The 21,660-nt window shown below is 41.3% G+C and overlaps 1 protein-coding gene across 2 annotated transcripts in view; it reads left to right on the plus strand.

Annotated features, from left to right (window-relative positions):
* UNC5C (unc-5 netrin receptor C) overlaps positions 1-21,660 on the plus strand; it is a 424,053-nt gene that overhangs the window by 334,643 nt on the left and 67,750 nt on the right. For both annotated transcript variants that reach the window (XM_069593659.1, XM_069593660.1), the window contains exons 5-7: positions 14,001-14,181; positions 17,908-18,075; positions 21,123-21,287. In XM_069593659.1, the coding sequence (XP_069449760.1) occupies positions 14,001-14,181; positions 17,908-18,075; positions 21,123-21,287 (514 nt within the window). The remainder of the gene's footprint in view (positions 1-14,000; positions 14,182-17,907; positions 18,076-21,122; positions 21,288-21,660) is intronic.

Raw genomic sequence — 21,660 nt, forward strand, 5'->3', positions numbered from 1 at the left:
CACATGCTCCCTAAAATAGTCATTCTTAAAGTAAAGTGTCATTATGTTTCTTCTCTTTATTTTTTAAATTTTTTTAATTTTATTTTTACTTTATTTTACTTACAATACTGTATTGGTTTTGCCATGCATTGGCATGAATCCTCCATGGGTGTATACACACTGCCAATCCTGAATCCCCCTCCCACCCCATATCATCTCTCTGGATCATCCCCTTGCACCAGCCCCAAGCATCCTGTATCTTGTATCTAACATAGACTGGCGCTTCGTTTCTTACATGATAGTATACATGTTTCAGTGCCATTCTCCCAAATCATCCCACCCTCTCCCTCTCCCTCACAGTCCAAAAGTCCGTTCTATACATCTGTGTCTCTTTTGTTGTCTCGCATACAGGGTCATCATTACCATCTTTCTAAATTCCGTATGTATGTGTCAGTATACTGTATTGGTGTTTTTCTTTCTGGCTTACTTCACTCTGTATAATCGGCTCCAGTTTCATCCATCTCATTAGAGCTGATTCAAATGTATTCTTTTTAATGGCTGAGTAGTACTCCATTGTGTATATGTACCACAGCTTTCTTATCCATTCATCTGCTGATGGACATCTAGGTTGCTTCCATGTCCTGGCTATTATAAACAGTGCTGCAATGAACACTGGGGTACACGTGTCTCTTTCAATTCTGGTTTCCTCAGTGTGTATGCCCAGCAGTGGGATAAACCCTTCAGTAGATCACAGCATTAGAGTCCCTCAGTGATTTCCTGAAAGCAGTTTCTCCATCCTTACTCCACTCCCCTTGACCGTGCAACTAAGCTCACTGTCCACTGCTCAGGCTCCCTGAGGCTTCAGGCTTGGGTGAAGCACCTGAAGCTTCCTCTTTCTGAAATGTTGTCTTCATTCTTCATCCCACACTTCCCTTCTTCCCAACAAGCTTAATTCCATCTTTGAGAAACTAGTTCGGATGTCTCCTCCTGAAATGTCCTCTTCTCACATAATTTGAACCTCAGTTTACTCCCATCCTTGCACATGACTTGGTGCTGTCATATTGTAGTGATTTGTTTACAGGTTTGTCCCTTGTACAGAGTGCCACTCTCTCGATTTTTCCCTTTATTGTCCAACACTTGACACGATGCCTAGCACATAGTAGGTGCTCAATGTTCATGGAATGGAATTGAAATAACAAGATGCCTAGCTCTTTGTTTACTGAAATAGAAAGTTCTTAAGAAGCTGTATCATAGGCTTAAGTATACTGGGATAACCTAGATTTTGTGACTAGTAGATGAAATTCTGTAGCACCTTAAAATTCACCAGCAGACATATAGGTATAATGTGGGCTACAGGGAGTTTGATTTTAAAATCTGACTTAGTCAAAATGTATTGGTCATTGGACACTCTAGACCCATAAATGGCAGTGAAATATTTGCATGTCTCCTAGCATCATTTCAGAGGCCCTCTTCTATCTCATGGTTTCTCCAATGAGTCCACTTGGAGGCCAGGTTAGCCTTGAGGATTTGACCTTATGCAGTGATAATTTCTCCTTCATGGATCACAGCCTCATCATGTCAGAGGGGCTTGCATAACTCAATGAAGCTATGAGCCATGCCATGCAGGGCCACCCCAGGCAGATGGGGACAGATGTGCCATAGTGAAGAGTTCTGACAAAACATGGTCCACTGGAGGAAGAACTTGCAACCCGCTCCAGTACTGGTGCCTGGAAAACCTCATGGACAGTAGGAAAGTGCAAAACATCATGACACTGGAAGATCAGCCCCCCAGGTTGGAAGCTGTCCAGTATGCTGCTGGGGAAGTGTGGAGGGCAATTACTAATAGCTCCAGAAAGAATGAAGTGGCTGGGCCAAAGTGGAAATAGCGCTCAGCTGTCGACGTGTCTGGTGGTGATAGTAAAGCCCAGTGCTGTGAAGGACAGTATTGCATAGTGGCCTGGAATGTTAGGTCCAGGAATCAAGGTTAAATTGGATGTGGTCAAGCAGAAGATGTCAAGAGTGAACATCAACATCTTAGGAATCAGTGAACTAAAATGGACAGGAATGGACGGCTTTAATTCAGATGACTATTATATCTACTGCTGTGGACAAGAATCCCTTAGAAGAAATGGAGTAGCCCTCATAGTCAACAAAAGAGTCCAAAATGCAGTACTTGGGTACAATCTCAAAAATAACAGAATGATCTCAGTTCATTTCCAAGGCAAACTATTCAATATCACAGTAATCCAAGTCTATGCCCCAACCATTGATGCTGAAGAAGCTGAAGTTGATCAGTTCTATGAACACATGCAAGACCATCTAGAATTAACAACAAAAAATGATGTCATTTCCATCACAAGGGAATGGAATGAAAAAGTACGAAGTCAAAAGATACCTGGAATAATAGAAAAGTTTGGCCTTAGAGTACAAAATTAAGCAGGGCAGAGGCTCACAGAATTATGTCAGGAGAATTCTCTAGTCTTAGCAAACACCCTTTTCCAAGAGCCACTCTGCACATGAACATCACCAGATGGTCAATACTGAAATCAGATTGATTATGTTCTTTGCAACTGAGAATGGAGAAGCTCTATACAGTCAGCAAAAATAAGACCTGGAGCTGACTGTGGCTTAGATGATGAGTTCCTTATTGCAAAATCAAGGCTTAAATTGAAGAAAGCAGGGAAAACCACTGCCTATTATTAACAAAAGTAGGCAATTCAGGTATGACCTAAATCAAATCCCTTATGATTATACAGTAGAGGTGATAGATAGATTCAAGGGATTAGAGCTGGAATACAGAGTGCCTGAAGAACTATGGACGGATGTTCATAACATTGTGTTGTAGGCAGTGACCAAAACCATCCCAAAGAAGAAAAAATGCAAGAAGGCAAAGTGGTTGTCTGAAGAGGCTTTACAAATAGCGTAGGAAAGAAGTGAAAAGCAAGGGAGACAGGGAAAGATACACCTAACTGAAAGCAGTGTTCCAGAGACTAGCAAGGAGAAATAAGAAGGCCGCCTTAAGGGAACAATGCAAAGAAGTGGGGGAAAAGAATAGAATAGGCAAGACTAGAGATCTCTTCAAGAAAATCAGAGTTATCAAGGGAACATTGATATCCAAAATCACTGGATGGTGACTGCAGCCATGAAATTAAAAGATACTTGGTCCTTGGAAGGAAAGCTATGACAAACCTAGGAAGCATATTAAAAAGAGACATCATTTTGCCAACAAAGGTCCCTATCGTCTATGTACTAATGTGAGAGTTGGTTCATTAAGAAGGCTGAGTACCGAAGAACTGATGCTTTTGAATTGTGCTGGAGAAGACTCTTGAGTCCCTTGGACAGCAAGAAGATCAAAGCAGTCAATCCTAAAGGAAATCAACCCTGAATATACCCTGGAAGGACCAATGCTGAAGCTCTGATACTATGGCTACTAGAAGCGAAGAGCAGACTCACTGGAAAAGACCCTGGTGTTAGGAAATATTGAAGGCAAAAGGAGAAGGAGTGGCAAAGGAATAGATGGTTATATAACATCACCAACTCAATGGACATGGATTTGAGCAAACTCTGGGTGATAGCAGAGGACAGAGGAGCCGGATATGCTGTACATGGGGTCACAAAGAGTCAGACCATGACTTAGCCGCTGAAGAAGTAAAAAACAACACTGGAGATTTTGTTTCTTAATCTCTAGCAGAACCTAGCTTGAAAGACTGTTTAAAATTACTCTCTGTATGTATATATACAATATGTATATTCATTGGTAATTTTGACAGGTAAAGTACCAACCCTTATCAGTTCAGTTCAGTCGTTCAGTTGTGTCTGACTATGTGCGACCCCATGGTCTGCAGCACGCCAGATCTCCCTATCAATCACCAACTCCCAGAGTTGACCCAAAATCATGTCCATTGAGTTGGTGATGCTATCCAACCTCTGTTGGAGGTTGGATGCTATCTCATCCTCTGTTGTCTCCTTTTACTCCCACCTTCAGTTTTTCCCAGCATCAGGATCTTTTGCAATGAGTCGTTCACATCAGGTGGCGAAAGTATTAGAGTTTCAGCTTCAACATCAGTCCCTCCAATGAACACCCAGGACTGATCTCCTTTAGGATGGACTGGTTGGATCTCCTTGCAGTCCAAGGGACCCTCAAGAGTCTTCTCCAACAACACAGTTCAAAAGCATCAATTCTTTGGTGCTCAGCTTTCTTCACAGTCCAACTCTCACATCCATACATGACCACTAGAAAAACCATAGCCTTGACTAGATGGACTCTGTTGCCAAAGTAATGTTTCTGGTTTTTAATATACTATCTAGGTTGGTTATAACTTTCCTTCCAAGGAGTGAACATCTTTTAATTTCATGGCTGCAGTCACTATCTGCAGTAGTCTTGGAGCCCAGAAAACTAAAGTCAGCAACTGTTTCCACTATTTCCCCATCTATTTGCCTTAAAGTGGTGGGACTGGATGCCATGATCTTAGTTTTCTGAAAGTTGAGCTTTAAGCCAACATTTCCACTCTGCTCTTTCACTTTCATCAAGAGGCTCTTTAGTTTTTCTTCACTTTCTGCCATAAGGGTGATATCATCTGCATATCTGAAGTTACTGATATTTTGCCTGGCAGTCTTGATTCCAGCTTGTGCTTCATCCAGCCCAGTATTTCTCATGATGTACTCTGCATATAATTTAAATAAGCAGGGGGACAATATACAGCCTTAACTTCCTCCTTTTCCTATTTGGAACCACTCTGTTGTTCCATGTCCAGTGCTAACTGTTGCTTCCTGACCTGCATACAGATTTCTCAAGAGGCAGGTCAGGTGGTCTGGTATTCCCATCTCTTTCAGAATTTTCCACAGTTGATTGTGATCCACACAGTCAAAGGCTTTGGCATAGTCAGTAAAGCAGAAATAGATGTTTCTTCTGGAACTCTCTTGCTTTTTCGATGATCCAGCAGATGTTGGCAATTTGATCTCTGGTTCCTCTGCCTTTTCTAAAACCAGTTTGAACATCTGGAACTTCACAGTTCATGTACTGTTGAGATCTGGCTTGGAGAATTTTGAGCATTACTTTACTAGCATGTGAGAGGAGTGCAATTTTGCAATAGTTTGAACATTCTTTGGCATTGCCTTTCTTTGGGATGGGAATGAAAACCGTTTCCAGTCCTGTGGCCACTGCTGACTTTTCCAAATTTGCTAAAGTATTGAGTGCAGCACTTTCACAGCATCATCTTTCAGGATTTGAAACAGCTCAACTGGAATTCCATCACCTTCACTAGCTTTGTTCGTAGTGATGCTTCCCAAGGGCCACTTGACTTCACATTCCAGGATGTCTGGCTCTAGTTGAGTGATCACACCATCGTGATCATCTGGGTCATGAAAATTTTTCTTGTACAGTTCTGTGTATTCTTGCCACCGCTTCTTAATATCTTCTGCTTCTGTTAGGTCCATACCATTTCTGTCCTTTATTGAGCCCATCTTTGCATGAAATGTTCCCTTGGTATCTCTAATTTTCTAGAAGAGATCTCTAGTCTTTCCCACTCTATTGTTTTCCTCCATTTCTTTACACTGATCGCTGAGGAAGCCTTTCTTATCTCCCCTTGCTATTCTTTGGAACTCTGCATTCAAATGGGTATATCTCTCCTTTTCTCCTTTGTTTTTTGCTTCTCTTCTTTTCATAGCTATTTGTAAGGCCTCCTCAGAGAGCCATTTTCCTCTTTTGCATTTCTTTTTCTTGGGGATATTCTTAATCTCTGCCTCCTGTACAATGTCACAACCCCCCATCCATAGTTCATCAGGCATCATCGAAATCTGTCTATTAGATCTAATCCCTTAAATCTATTTCTCACTTGACTGTATAATCATAAGGGATTTGATTTAGGTCATACCTGATTGGTCTAGTTATTTTCTCCACTTTCTTCAATTTAAGTCTGAATTTGGCAATAAGGAGTTCATGATCTGAGCCACAGTCAACTCCTGGTCTTGATTTTGCTGACTGTATAGAGCTTCTCCATCTTTGGCTGTAAAGAATATAACCAGTTTGATTTCGATGTTGACCATCTGGTGATATCCATGTACAGAGTCTTCTCTTTGTGTTGTTGGAAGAGAGTGTTTGCTATGACCAGTGTGTTCTTTTGGCAAAACTCTGTGAGCCTTTGCCCTGCTTCATTCTGTACTCCAAGGACAAATTTGCCTGTTACAAGTGTTTCTTGACTTCCTACTTTTGCATTCCAGTCGCCTATAATGAAAGGTGAAGGTGGTGAAGTCGCCCAGTCATGTCCAACTCTTTGCGACCCCATGGGCTGTAGCCTACCAGGCTTCTCCATCCATGGGACTCTCCAGGCAAGAATAGTGGAGTGGGTTACCATTTCCTTCTCCAGGGAATCTTCCTGACCCAGGGATCGAACCTGGGTCTCTCACATTGGAGGCAGATGCTTTAACCTCTGAGCCACCAGGGAAGCCCCGAGGATATCTTTTTTGGGTGTTAGTTCTAAAAGGTCTTGTAAGTCTTCATAGAACCATTCACTTCAACTTCTTCAGCATTACTGGTCGGGGCATAGATGGTTTGTCTTGGAGACAAACAGAGATCATTTTGTCTTTTTGAGATTGCATCCAAGTACTGCATTTTGGACTCCTTTGTTGACTATGATGGCTACTCCATTTTTTCTAAGGGATTTTTACCCACAGTAGTAGGTATGATGGTCATCTGAGTTAAATTCACCCATTCCAGTCCATCTTAGTTTGCTGATTCCTAGAATGTCGATGTTCACTCTTGCCATCTCCTGTTTGACCACTTCCAGTTTGCCTTGATTCATGGACCTAACATTCCAGGTTCCTATGCAACATTGCTCTTTACAGCATCAGACCTTGCTTCCATCACCAGTCACATCCATAACTGGGTGGTGTTTTTGCTTTGGTCCATCCCTTCATTCTTTCTGGAGTTACTTCTCCACTGATCTCCAGTAGCATACTGGGCACCTACTGACCTGGGGAGTTCCTCTTTCAGTGTTGTATCTTTTTGCCTTTTCATACTGTTCATGTGTTTCTCAAGGCAAGAATACTGAAGTGGCTTGCCATGCCTTTCTCCAGTGGACCACGTTTTGTCAGACCTCTCCACCGTGACCCGCCCATCTTGGGTGGCCCTACAGGGCATGGCTCATAGTTTCACTGAGTTAAACAAGGCTGTGGTCCATGTGATAGAGACCTAAAAATGTGCATAACAGACTTGACACTACTACATGTCTCTTTGCTCATATATTTAAGAAATACTAATTAAGCACCTTCTGTATGCTAGTTCTGGGCCATGGGGATATAGCAGTGATGAAAAAACTAAACCCAAGTCTGTTAAGCTTACGTTCTGGTAGAGGAGACAACTAATAAGTAAAATACAGATTTTATGAGATGAAGAAAATAAGTGAGTGTGAGATTGGGGGCATAGGCAGAGGGAGATGTTGCAATTTAAAGGTTGATTATGAAGTGGCTCATTGAGAAGGTGACCTCTGAGGAAAGCCCGGAAGGAGAAAAAAGAGCAAACTTACTGGGGAAATATTTTTCCGAGCAGGAATAATCACATTCAACATCCCCGAGACAGGAGCGCCTGATGTGCAGAAGAACCAGCACCTGAAGAGGTGACAGAATGGAGAGGAAACTTGGTGATCTCAGAGGTCCCAGTATTGCAGGAGATCCTGTGGGTTCTTATAAGGGCTTTGGCGTTGACATCGAGCAATATGGGGAGCCATTGGAAGGTTGGACATGAGGTATAGCATAATTTGACTTAGGGTTTAAGGACCTCTCTAACTGTGTTGAGGATGGATGTTAGGGCCAAGGGGAAAAGCAAAGATAAGACAGGAATTTGTTGCACTCAATCCAGGAGAGAAATGACGGTGACCTGCATGGAGAAGTGAGTGGTGCTGAAGGAACAAGACGTGGTCACATTCCAAATGCTTCTTTGATGCCACATAGGCAAAGGGAGAGAAAGAGAAGAGTCAAGTTCAAGTCCGAGATTTCTAAGTTGCTGGAAGGATGAGATTGGCCTTAACTGTGACAGATAAGGTGGTGGGAGGAGCAGATCTGGAGGGCAGTTGCAGAGGTTATTATTAGACAACTGAGTGGGCTTGTAAGAAGACAGTTGGATGTATGAGTTTGGAGTTCAGGAACGAGGTCAAACTGGAGATAAATTTAGGAGTCATCTGCATGAGTATGGATGAGCTCACCGAGAAAGTGAATGTGGATGGAAAATAGAAAAAAGAAGAGGTCCATGGACAGAGCTACCCAGGGAGAACAGACCTAAGCTCAGAGAAGCTGTGGAGGGTGGGAAAGTGAAAGAAAGTGAAGTTGCAAAGTCATGTCCGACTCTTTGCGACCCCATGGGCTGTAGCCTACCAGGCTCCTCTGTCCATGGGATTTTCCAGGCAATAGTACTGAAGTGGATTGCCATTTACAAAAAGTAAGAAAGTGCCCTGTCTGGAGAAAGCAAGCACAGAGGAGGGAGAAACCCATGGGGTCAAATGCTGCTGCTGAGTTGAGTTAGTCAAGTACTAAAACCTCAGCAGTCCATCTAACAAAGTGAAAGGAGTTGGTGCCTTTGAAAAGAGCAGTTCTAACAGTGGAGGTGAGTGTGAATTAGGGTAGATCCTGTTAGGGATGAGGAGGACACAGACTGGAGAAATGTGCAAACAGGGATTCCAAGGCATTTTTTAAGATGAGCAGAGAAATGTGGGGGTAACTGAAGGCAGAAATGAGTAGGGATGGATTTTCTTGTTCAGTTGTGAAAAATAATCACATGTCCGAATGCTGGTGGAAATGACTCTGTGTAGAGGGAAAATTAATGATGTAAGAGAAGAATTTCTGGGGCATCATCTTGAATAGGAGAATGGGAATAGGATGCAAAGTACAAGTGAGAGCTGAGGAGGAGTAACGAGGGAGGAAGGTGGCTGCAGAGCGGAGGTGATAGGTGGGTAATGGAGCTTTGGGAGATCTTGGTCATTCTTCAGCTGAAAATGAGGGTAGAAGGGGAGGGAGTGTCTAAGCAGAGAGGAGAAGGTGTGAAATAGGTGTCTAGGAGTGTGGGACAGTGAACAGAGGATGAAAATAGAGTACAATATTTGGGGCAGAATTTAGGGCCCACTTGAGTTCTGTCATCACGAACTTATGGTTAGGCCACTCAGCATGGCTTTGCACAGCCACACTCCGCAGTGAGGAGAAGGAGGTGGAGCAGACAGTGAGGATCCAGGAGGCTGCTCACTGGACCCCCCAGGCCTGGTGGTGCGTTGGGTTTGGCAAATCAAACATTCCCTATTTGAGAGGACTCTAGAAGAAACAGTAGCATCATAAGGAGCTAGGATTTAGAGAAGGTTTAAGAAAGCAATCTGAAAAGAGGTTGGAATTTTGGAGGACAATGATGCTATGTTCCAAGGAAGTGTGGAAGGATTGGGAGAGTTGTGGAGGATGGGTGATGGGGACATGCTGAGCAAGACGGAGGTTCTGTTGCAGGAGGTGCGTGATGGCCTGCAGTCCAGACCCGAGCTTCTCGTGGAGATGAGGTCTCAGAACAAGGCGTTATGACAAGGCTGGGAGTCCTGGGGCATAGGGGACTGGGGGGGGGGGGCGGGCATTCTATCAGAAGCCAGAGTCCTTGGCTCTCTTCTTCATTCCTCTCACTGTTTTCTAGCTGTGGATCTCATTGTTTCTTCAGACATAGGCATCCAGACTGTCCCAGTGTGGAGAATAGACTGAGGCAGAGCTTCCCTGGTTAAAGCTGAGGGGAAGAAGGCAGTACCCCTCAGAGGGTCCAGGAGTGCTGCCACATTTTAGAGCTCCTCGGAGAACCTCATATCTCATGTAGTCATTGCTCCTATGTTGAAGAGAGACACTGAGGAAAATGCAAAGCCATGTATACGAGGGTAGAGATTACATACCCAATAATCACATAAGTCTTTTTAAATCCTTTGTCAACAGTGCTGATGGCTTTTTTTATTCCAGGTAATAAACTTTTCAAATAAACAAGTGGTTTGCAATATCCTTGGGATCTCTTCATGTCATTTATGATCTGGGTAGCATTGCTGTCGTTACCTATTATGTACATAGGAAAAACCCATAGTTTTGCACAATCTTGACTTAATAGATTTGGGTTCTTCAGAAGCAGAGCATGAAGCAGAGGTCTGAATGCAAAGGTTGGTTATGGGAGTGCTCCCAGGAGAGCCTAGTCAAGAGAGAAAAGGAGAGACCCAGAAAATGTAAATTTAGGAGATGTGTTAAGGAGGTAGCTTCAGCCTGCAACCCTGCAAGGGAGCTCTCGAGAGTGACAACTCAGATTCCAATCTGATTAGACAGAAGTCTTATTTCCATACCTGTGAGGCCATAGCAAAGAAGGAGGTTGCAGGGGAAGCTGTGAGCCCCTAGGTACTTCAAGGCAAAACATCCAGGAGCCTGAGGGCTATTCTTCAGAGAAAAGTAGCAGGCACGGTTCAAGAAAATCGGAGATACCAAGGGAACATTTCATGCAAAGATGGGCTCAATAAAGGACAGAAATGATATGGACCTAACAGAAGCAGACGATATTAAGAAGCGGTGGCAAGTATACAAAGAAGAACTATACAAAAAAGATCTTCATGACCCAGATGATCACGATGGTGTGATCACTCACCTAAGCCAGACATCCTGGAATGTGAAGTCAAGTGGGCCTTGGGAAGCATCACTACGAACAAAGCTAGTGAAGGTGATGGAATTCCAGGTGAGCTATTTCAAATCCTAAAAGATGATGCTGTGAAAGTGCTGCACTCAATATGCCAGCAAATTTGGAAAAGTCAGCAGTGGCCACAGGACTGGAAAAGGTCAGTTTTCATTCCCATCCCAAAGAAAGGCAGTGCCAAACAATGCTCAAACTACTGCAAAATTGCACTCCTCTCACATGCTAGTAAAGTAATGCTCAAAATTCTCCAAGCCAGGCTTCAACAATATGTGGACTGTGAACTTCCAGACGTTCAAGCTGGTTTTAGAAAAGGCAGAGGAACCAGAGATCAAATTGCCAACATCCGCTGGATCATTGAAAAAGCAAGAGAGTTCCAGAAGAAACATCTATTTCTGCTTTATTGATTATGCCAAAGCCTTTGATTGTGTGGATCACAACAAACTGGAAAATTCTGAAAGAGATGGGAATACCAGACCATCTGACCTGCCTCTTGAGAAATCTGTATGCAGGTCAGGAAGCAACAGTTAGAACTGGACACAAACAACAGACTGGATCCAAATAGGAAAAGGAGTATGTCAAGGCTGTATATTGTTCCCCTGCTTACTTAACTTACATGCAGAGTGCATCGTGAAAAACGCTGGGCTGGATGAAGCACAAGCTGGGATCAAGATTACTGGGAGAAATATCAATAACCTCAGATATGCAGATGATATCACCCTTATGGCAGAAAGTGAAGAAGAACTAAATAGCCTCGTGATGAAAGTGAAAGAGGAGAATGAAAAAGTTTGCTTAAAGCTCAACGTTCAGAAAACTAAGATCATGGCATCCGGTCCCATCACTTCATGGCAAATAGATGGAGAAACAGTGGCAGACTATTTTGGGGGCTCCAGAGTCACTGCAGATTGTGACTGCAGCCATGAAATTAAAAGATGCTCACTCCTTGGAAGAAAAGTTATGACCAACCTAGATAGCATATTCAGAAGCAGAGACATTACTTTGCCAACAAAGTCTGTCTAGTCGACGCTATGGTTTTTCCAGTGGTCATGTATGGATGTAAGAGTTGGACTGTAAAGAAAGCTGAGCACCAAAGAATTGATGCTTTTGAACTGTGGTGTTGGAGAAGACTTTTGTGAGTCCTTTGGACTGCAAAGAGATCCAACCAGTCCATCCTAAAGGAGATCAGTCCTGGGTGTTCATTGGAGGGACTGATATTGAAGCTGAAACTCCAGTACTTTGGCTACCTGATGTGAAGAGCTGACTCATTGGAAAAGACCCTGATACTGGGAAAGATTGAAGGCGGGAGGAGAAGGAGATGACAGAGGATGAGATGGTTGGATGGCATCACCAACTCAAGGGACATGAATTTGGGTGAACTCCAGGAGTTGGTGATGGACAGAGAGGCCTGGTGTGCTGTGGTCCATGGGGTTGCAGAGCCGGACACGACTGAGAGACTGAACTGAAGTGAACTGATGTGTCTTTGAAAGACACACACACAGAGACACACACCCCCGCCCCCAAGAAGCCCAACAGTACCTTTCTAATTGGAAAACTTTCTTTTGAGTGGCAAAGATAATCTGCATAGAGATTCAGAAGATATTAATGTCAGCTTTCAATTATCAATATGCAGGTTTCTTTTTTAATATTTTGCATCTTGCTATCTTTCCCTTGCACTTCCAGCAAGATTGTATTACCACACATGATTGTGTGTGTGCGGTAAGTCACTTCAGTCATGTCTGACTCTGCAATCCTATGGACTCTAGCCCTCCAGGTTCCTCCATGGAATTCTCCAGGCAAGAATGCTGGAGTGGGTTGCCATTTCTTCCTCCAGGGGATCTTCCCAACCCAGGGATTGAACCTGCGTCTCTTAAGTCTCCTGCATTGGCATGCAATCTTTCTTTACCACTAGCACCACCTGAAAAGCCCATATTACAAAACATATGGGGCCATATTTTGAGAAAATCCAGATTAAGCCAGTGTGTCTCTTACCAGCTGTATCTAAGCACAGGATTGAATGTGCTGTCTTAAATAAGAACAAAATGCATGTTTTAAAACTCCACTATTTTAGATGGACTTCAGTCTTCTTCACTTCCATTGATTTAAATATCCTTAAATGTAACTGTTGTTTCAAAACTTATTACAAATAGTCATTCTTATCTACATCCTCATATGTTTACTTCAAGGTGATTTCTGTTTTTCCCTTTAAATTGTGGCCTCTCTACTAAGGATTAGAGAAGCATTATTTTAGAGTCCCAGTGTTAGACGTAATTTGTGTAACATCCAGCCCCCTGACAGATTTAGAGATTAATTTCCAGACCTCTTGTGGTGCTAGGGGAAGCTCTGTAAAATTTTGAAAATGGCAACACTGTTGACTCCCTACAAGTAAAGGTTACTTGTATCTATATCCACACTAATGCACAAGGAAAGTTTAAGTGTGGTAAATATCAGTATGTTTTGCTTTATGGATAAACCTGTGAGGAAGAAAAGCAGTTTATGGGACAAAAACAGTTTATCCTTCATAAGGATGTATTTTACAGAATGTGCTTCCCTCCTTTCATTCTGTAAGGGTAACATTGCTGTTGCTAAACTGAGATTTACATAGGAAAAACAGTTGAGTAGTTTTGAATAATCACGTTTTAGGTTCTCCAGAAGCAAACCATGAGAGCCAAAGATTTGATGCTAGTGAAAGACAAAAGGAGAAATTTGACTATGACTTATATACTCTTTAGATCATATTGAGAGTTGGTAGAAAACCTTTTTTTTTTTTCCCTTCCTAAGTATTTTGGCTTAGATACATCTCTAAATATGTGTTTACTACATTTTAAAGTAAGTGCATTTTCAGGGAAATTTAATCCATATGTTTCAACAAGACTACGCATAAATCATCCAAATGTTTTGTTTGAGCTGCATGATGTCTAGGATGCCTTTTGAGCTTTTTTGATAGTCCTTATATTCTTTTCTGAAAAGCAGCAGGTAAGTTGCCAAGAGTAAACAAATCAACTAGCAAAAGATTTGAGTTCAGTTTGAAATGCTTAGCCCATTATTTTTGATTGGGTTCTGAACTTGGCAGTGCACATCACCTATTCCTGCCTGCCGGGCAGAGTGAAAACAATGTGAATGCTGTATTTCCCAATTGGGTCATTGACATTTGAGGATAATGTAGTACAGACAGAATCGGCATGTTTGGCAGGTGAGTGATACTTAACATGACCTCAGAAAGTTACTTCCTCAAGTTTGCAGATTTCGTAGCATGGAACAGTGTTGTTCACATTGCAAAACAGAAGTCAGGACTGGTAGCCATCGAGGGATTCGTACCAGGGATTTATCTGTTTCTCTTGTGCATCTTTAGGTGGAATGGTTGAAAAATGAAGACATCATCGATCCTGTTGAAGATCGGAATTTTTATATTACTATTGATCACAACCTCATCATCAAGCAGGCCCGCCTCTCAGATACTGCCAACTATACTTGTGTTGCCAAAAACATCGTCGCCAAGAGGAAAAGCACAACGGCAACTGTCATAGTCTATGGTGAGTGAACTCTGTGTGCCTCAATCTGGTTCAGGTCAAACTGCAGTTTCTCATTTTAATGTTAGAATATCAAGTGAAGAGGGCCCTTCTCAGTCCCCATTACAGCTCTCTTCCTGCTTCTCATGTGGGCGGTGAGGTTTCACTGCTTTCTGATACTCATAGAAACCTGGACTTGGAACTTCTAGCCCTTTGTCAGTGTATAGGACAGTAAAGGAAATCCACTGTGGGGTCTAACACTGTAAGAAGCATAAGTGTCCTGTATTTCAAGCTGAACTCAAGAATCCAGGAGGGTTCCCTGCTTCCCAAAGCCCCACTCTCCCTTCTCAGCCTGGACTACCGAGACCCAGAGGGAGTGCTGACATGAAGATACTTAGAGCAGTCTGCTGCTCTTTCTGTGGGCCTCAGGAGAGCGATTGCAAGACCTCAGGCAAACTGGAGCTGACACACTCTCCAAACACATCAGAGCAGTTTTAACTGCCTGGAACTTGCTTCACACTCCATCAAGGACATCCAGCGTGAAGACAAGGCCTGCCATTGTCATACAGCCCTAGTCCTAACGCTGTAGCAAACTGCAACATGATGACTCCTTCAGAGAGCTTCTCTTCCATTCTCTGGCCCTTTCTAATCCATCTCATCTCTAAGCCTATCATTTCTCCAGAAGGACTAAATAATTCTGCACCCACTTTTGCCACTGCATGTGATGTTTTTATCTCCCTGTTTTAGCACTCAGTAGGTTTCTCATTTCACGAGTAGCTCATCTGCCCAGTGAGGCTTTTAAGCTCCTTTGTAGACAAAGAGACAACTCTATACATTTATGTTTCTTACAGTGTTAGAAACACAGTAGATCTTTATATTCTTGGTGAGTTATTGTCTGAGAGGAACTGAACAACCCTGAGAAATGTTTTGAGGTTCTACCACACCAGAATGATAATGGTCACCATTTAGAAGGTAGGGGGCTGTTCATGGCTCCTTTGGTGTTAAATGACACTTCGGGAGATTTGCCACTGGCAAGTACGTGGCTCGTGGCACTCACTGCAGGTAGTACTGCTTGGCTGGATGCATCCTCAGGCTCTAGGATGTTATGAAAACAGAAACCACTGTGCCATTTGAAAGGCTGAATGTAGTGATGCTTTAATGCTATCATTTTCATTACAGGGCAGATGCATACTTCATTTTAAAAAAAAAATCCTCTGAATATTCTGAAGTTCCATTTCCTTAAGTCACAGTGAAATGTTTCCCACTTTTTGTCTTTTTCTAGACTTTCTGAATGACTTAATAAACAGCACTGGAAATGCAAAATAAAACAAAAAAATAGGGTACATCACAGTTTGCACCAATTAAGTGATTAATGAGGGCAGACTCTTAAATAGATGTATTACATAGATGTAACTCTTTTCCTATGTATAGCATGTTCTCAATATCCATAAGCACAAGCCAAACATTGTCTGTAATAAGGATCAAACACAAGGAACTAAAGCATTTTGAGTTTAGCAAACAGTGTGGCACTAGGGCTCGGGAGTCTTCTGTTCTAGGCCTAGTTCTGGCTAACCTTCAGTAGGACACTTAAGCATTACAATACTCAGAGCACATACCTCCTTCCCCACGAAATAATGGAATAAGCCTAGAATCTTCAAGACTGGTCTTTTCTAAATGTTTATGATTATTAATTTCTCGCTAAAATCCTAGCAGAGCAGCACATGTATACTGTAACCCCAAATATCAGCTTGCCAGTATGTCGGTAAGAAATTTATATTGACAGTTCCACAGTATTTGGAGTTTCATGAAGTTGTGTGCGTTAAATTACTTTCAGAACACAAAACTCAACTGTCAAACTTCTGCATGTTCTTTCATGGCCTCACAGAATAAGTTGTCCAAGGCTCATAGATTGGGCTCACTAGAAGACTACAGAAAAACATATACATTTAACCAATATTTCATTTTTGAGTCTGTTGTTAGTATCATTTTTAGATTGCAAGTATATATTCATTACAGAAAATCTGGGAAACAGAAAAAACGTCAAAGAAAAAAGAAAACCTATAATTTTGTCATCCAGAGATAGCTTTTAAAAAGATGGATATGTATACTACCGATATTTTCTTAACATACATAAGATTTTAAAATAAGGGATATAATATTTTTTTACTTAAAACATAATGTTGAAATATCCACGTATTACTAAACAGACTTCTACAGCATTATGTTTTAAAACGTGTTCTTTCGTTTAAGTATAGTGGCATTACCGTGCTTTCCCTTTGGCAACCAGCAGTGTGTTCGCTGTCCCTTTTTCTGTTTCCGACTCATAGATAGGTTTGTTTGTGTCATATTTATTCTAGATTCAGCCTATAAGTGACTCCATATGGTGCTTGTCTTTCTCTTTCTGACTGGCTTCACTTAGTGTGACAATCTCTAGCTGCACCCATGTTGCTGCAGATGGCATGGGTTTGTCCTGTTTTACGACTCAGTCGTATTCTGCTGTGTATGTGTGCCTCGCCTTTTTCACCCGTTACCTATTGACAGACGTTTGGGTTGTTTCCATGTCTTGGCTATTGTGAATAGTGCTGCTATGAACACAGGGGTGCATGCAGGCAGCATCATTTTTAATAGCTGCCTGGCAGCCAATGTCTGGAACATAGTATATTTACCATTTTCCTATTGTTGAATGTCCAAATTGTTCTCATTTTATACAAAAAAATAAAGATAAATCTTCATACAAAAGTTCTTATCTTGATACAGGAAAAAATAATAATTCTCCACTGAAAAATAGCCTATGTCTCTATATATAACACATTCATGATTATTGCCTATTGCATAGATCCTAGAGAAGGAGATGATGGGCATGTGATGTCCCTATATAGGTTTCTGTTATCTGAGTAACACACTTCTTTACCGTCAAGAAGTAGATGCATATACTGTTTGTAGCATGTTTTAACCGGCAGAAAATAATTTTTGTTAGAAATTGCTTAATTATAATAATTTCATGGACTTGTATATTGAGATATGCGAGTATATCAGTATTTTCTAGAGTGAAATCTCTAGAGGTTAATAATAAACATAGTGCTAGATGGTAGGTTTTATAATCGCACCTATACTGACAGCTCCATGGAACACTGTAAATAGTCTTTATACACAAAATATGTATCCATTGCAGTTACATCAGCTAATTGCTGATCCATTCAAATGGATACTTAGTTAAAAATCCAGCTATCAAGACTTTTTATTAAAAATAGATCCATTTATTAATGAAACTAAAAATTCTTGAGAGGTTATAAAGTTTATATATGCTAAAGATAAATAATCACGTATTATTAAGGAAAGGCTAAATGATTTGATCAGTTACCATGCTTCATAGCCACCTGCAGCCTTCATACAATGATATAAGCATATTATTTGAGGTAAGTTGCCAAAAGTATCAATAATTTTTGGAGCTTTACTAGGTAAGGGGATTTTTTTAAAACAACAGTGGCTAAGGAGAGGAGAACAGTTCTATTTTCTGAGTAGGTAAATAGATATTGATAATTCATTTTATTTATCCCTGTGCTTAGATTTCAGTTTTATAGTAATAAAATTTTAAATGAAATTATGGCCAAGGTCTCTTCCAGCTTTGAGGCTTTTTATTTTTTTATGGTCATTTGGGATACAACATTCTTGTTTATGTTTGATATGTGGTTTGTGCGTCTCTCTGTGTATGCATGTACGCTTAATTCATGTTTTATCATTTGCTTCCAGTAAATGGTGGCTGGTCCACTTGGACAGAATGGTCTGTGTGTAATAGCCGTTGTGGACGAGGGTATCAGAAGCGTACAAGGACCTGTACCAACCCAGCTCCGCTCAATGGTGGTGCCTTCTGTGAAGGGCAGAGTGTACAAAAAATAGCCTGTACCACGTTATGCCCAGGTAAATAAACCAGCGCCTTCATTCCAAATGCATCCTCTCATTCTTGAAATGTTTTAGGGTATATACACAAAGGCTTATTCTAGACCTGAATGTGTGATAGATAGTATGTAAATGCATCATACCATCCAATGCTCACATTACTGGAAAATCACATCTTTTTCCCCAAAAGAGTACTTAACTTTATTAGTTACATTAACATGCAAAAGAGTATGAAACACACACAAGAACATAATCCCTCTTTATTACTCAACTGTTGGAGCCAAGTTTGCAGAATCTTATAATGCAAGGCATTTAAATAGCATTGAAAGCCATACATTTAGGATAACAACCATTGATAGTCAGAAAGTCAAGGAAATTAATTGGAACTGAAATTTAGAAAGTGTTTGAGGTAAAGTACTTGATATTTGGTGTCAGTTTATGGGTAAGGGCAAATAAAACATTTGGAATGAATTAAAAGGAAGTCTAAGCTTTTGACACACGAGCTAATGGATTTTGAAAATATGATGCAGTCAGCTATTATCTGTACATGTTCAGTTCAGTTGATCAGTCCTGTCCAACTCTTTGTGACCGCATGGACTGCAGCATGCCAGGCTTCCCCGCGCATCACCCAATAGTCTATACATGAATACAGTAACATGTCTATATATGTCAGTCACGTCTTTTTGAGTTATTTGCAATGGTACCTATAACCGGATTGCATCCCTTTGCCTCTGAGCATCTTTCTGTGCTCTCTTATGTTGTCCCAAGCTCTTATCCTTTGGTAAATAGAAGTTAATATCTGCTGAAACCAAAACCTACTAACATGTCTAATTATATAATAATTGAAAAATTAAGCTAAAATTATTAGTAGTGTATTCCATTGGGGGTAGCTATTGTCACTTTCATTATTTAGATACAAAGACTCCTCACTTACCTTTATTTTACCTAACTTTTGTCGGGTTCATTCTTAAGTGGAACCTTTCTCAGAGACAGGTTAGAGAAATGAACTGGAGAGAAAACCATAATCTAAATTTTATCATTCCTATGTTAATTTTCCAAGTATCAAAACAGTATCCCACACTGAACCCTTTTAAGAGCTTTTATTTATGGAACAAATTTTGACACTTAACTAGGCTAAGAATTTCAGTATTTTTTATCTTGTACTCTGCTACATTCTAACTACATACTGACTCCCACATTTAGAAATACACTAAGCATTTAGCAGAGCTTCCATGGTGGCTCAGTAGTAAAGAGTCCACCTGTCAAGACAGGAGACAGCAGTTCAATCCCTGGGTCAGGAAGATCCCTGGGAGTAGGAAACCCACTCCAGTAGTCTTCCCTGGAAAACTGCATGGACAGAGGAGCTTTGCAGGCCACAGTCCATGGAGCCACAAAGAGTCTAATACGACTGAGCACGCATGCATACATACAAGCATCTAGTTAAAATAGAAATGTGTGTTTGTGTGTGTACTTTGGGATGGTCTAGAAGAAGGCAGTGGCACCCCACTCCAGTACTCTTGCCTGTAAAATCCCATGGATGGAGGAGCCTGGAAGGCTGCAGTCCATGTGGTCGCGAAGAGTCAGACACAACTGAGCAACTTCACTTTCCCTTTTCACTTTCATGCACTGGAGAAGGAAATGGCAAGCCACTCCAGTGTTCTTGCCTAGAGAATCCCAGGGACGGGTGAGCCTGGTGGGCTGCCGTCTACGGGGTTGCACAGAGTCGGACATGACTGAAGTGACTTAGCAGGTCAAAGCAAACGTCTCTTCTCCAGATAGTTGGGTGTTATTTATGTAGCTAACTCTGTACAGTTGAAATATTAATACTTTCATCATTTTTTCATGTGGGCATATTTATATCTCTGTACATTGTGCATAATGCATATATTTACACAGTAATTTAAATGACATGACAGAGATTCTCCAAACTATGCAGACTATTAAAATTGGTCTAATTTCTAGCAAGATGTAGGTATAACATATAATGTACAGTGCATGTTCAATAAGTGATGTTTGCCATTGTCTTGCATTTATTCCTGGATAATTACTTATGGATTTCAGGGAAATTTTCTTAAAATATAACTCTTATTTTGGTATTTTCTTCTTATTTATGTAAGAACCTTTAAAGAATGCATTTTAAAGTATCACCTTAGTGAAATTTACTACCTATTTTCTCAGGTTAGGGTTTAAGGTGTGTGTGTGTGTGTGTGTGTGTGTGTGTGTGTGTTTTAATAGAGTTATCTTAGCCCATTATCATTGAAATTTACTAACAAGTCAAGCACCAAAATTAAGAAGAAAGTGAGTCTATTCCAAATGACTGAATCACAGGAAAAAATTAAGAATGTGCTTAAATATTATTTTTAAAATAAAAATAGAAATGTGTACATCATTAAATAAAATAACGGAATGAAATCATCAAATAATAAACGGAAAACAGTATTTTCAAGATGGCATTGCAGAAGATCTTAGCAGAATTAAGCAGCATGGATGAAAACTTTAAAAAAGTATAAGATGTAGATGATAGAGCCGTAAAGAGAGAGAGAGAGATAAATGGGAATGTAGATGAATATATGGATAGGATTGAGGTGGGTGGGTGGATAGACGGATGGAAGGATTTTTTTCCCCACTCTCCTGACCTCTTCTCCTTAACCCCCCAGAGGTTTACTGGCACTATTCACATGCACAGGCACTATTCCTGGTAATATTTTCTCCATAGGAGGTCCCCTAATTTTCAATCCAAAACCTAAAAGAGAAAAAGGGACACTACTAGGATTTACCTTTATATAACTCCTGGTGACGACTTTGATTTGTGTGTGTCCCATTAAACTTCCCTTGCATGGTCAGTGAAGAAATCATCACACACCTCTTGTCAGGAAAGTTTGCAGGACCCACAGAACGTATGGAGAGCAAGCACTACTTCCAGCAGTTAAGATGAATGCAGCCCTCCTTGGTGGGCCATTTTCTTCAGTGTTTGGTGTTTTGTTTCTACTTGAGCCCTGCCCCCTCTCTGCCTTCAAGAAGCTCCTTCTCTCTTTGACCTGTTGCTGGTTTTTGTTTTTTTGTGGCAGTGGATGGCAGGTGGACCTCGTGGAGCAAGTGGTCTACCTGCGGGACCGAGTGCACTCACTGGCGCAGGAGGGAGTGCACGGCACCCGCCCCCAAGAATGGAGGCAAGGACTGCGATGGCCTTGTCTTGCAGTCCAAGAACTGCACGGATGGGCTGTGCATGCAGAGTAAGTCTGTCTGAACAAACCGCAGACACGGGGGAAGTGTGTCTTAACCATTGGATTTATTTGAAGGAAAATTGCATGAATAACAACAAAAATGCACTACTAGAGCTCTCAAAATTGGAAGAAAGAAAAAAAATCTCCCAGAAACCAGAATGAGTAATAACTGTGTCCAGTTAACAAATGACATACACACTATTGCTTTCCCATGAGCAAAAAGTGATTTAGTCGTTTCCCTAGAGGGCCTGTCATTGTTTTCAGGGCAGGGAACTGCTGCTCAGTTTTATTAGAGTGCACAAAAGGGCACCCTAAACTCCTCAGAGAGTCACGCAACTTCCGAAAAGTAAGCTATTTACTTCTAATTCATGGCTGTTACTGA

Source organism: Ovis canadensis, chromosome 6 (genome assembly GCF_042477335.2).
Source record: "Ovis canadensis isolate MfBH-ARS-UI-01 breed Bighorn chromosome 6, ARS-UI_OviCan_v2, whole genome shotgun sequence".
Lineage (NCBI taxonomy): Eukaryota > Metazoa > Chordata > Mammalia > Artiodactyla > Bovidae > Ovis > Ovis canadensis.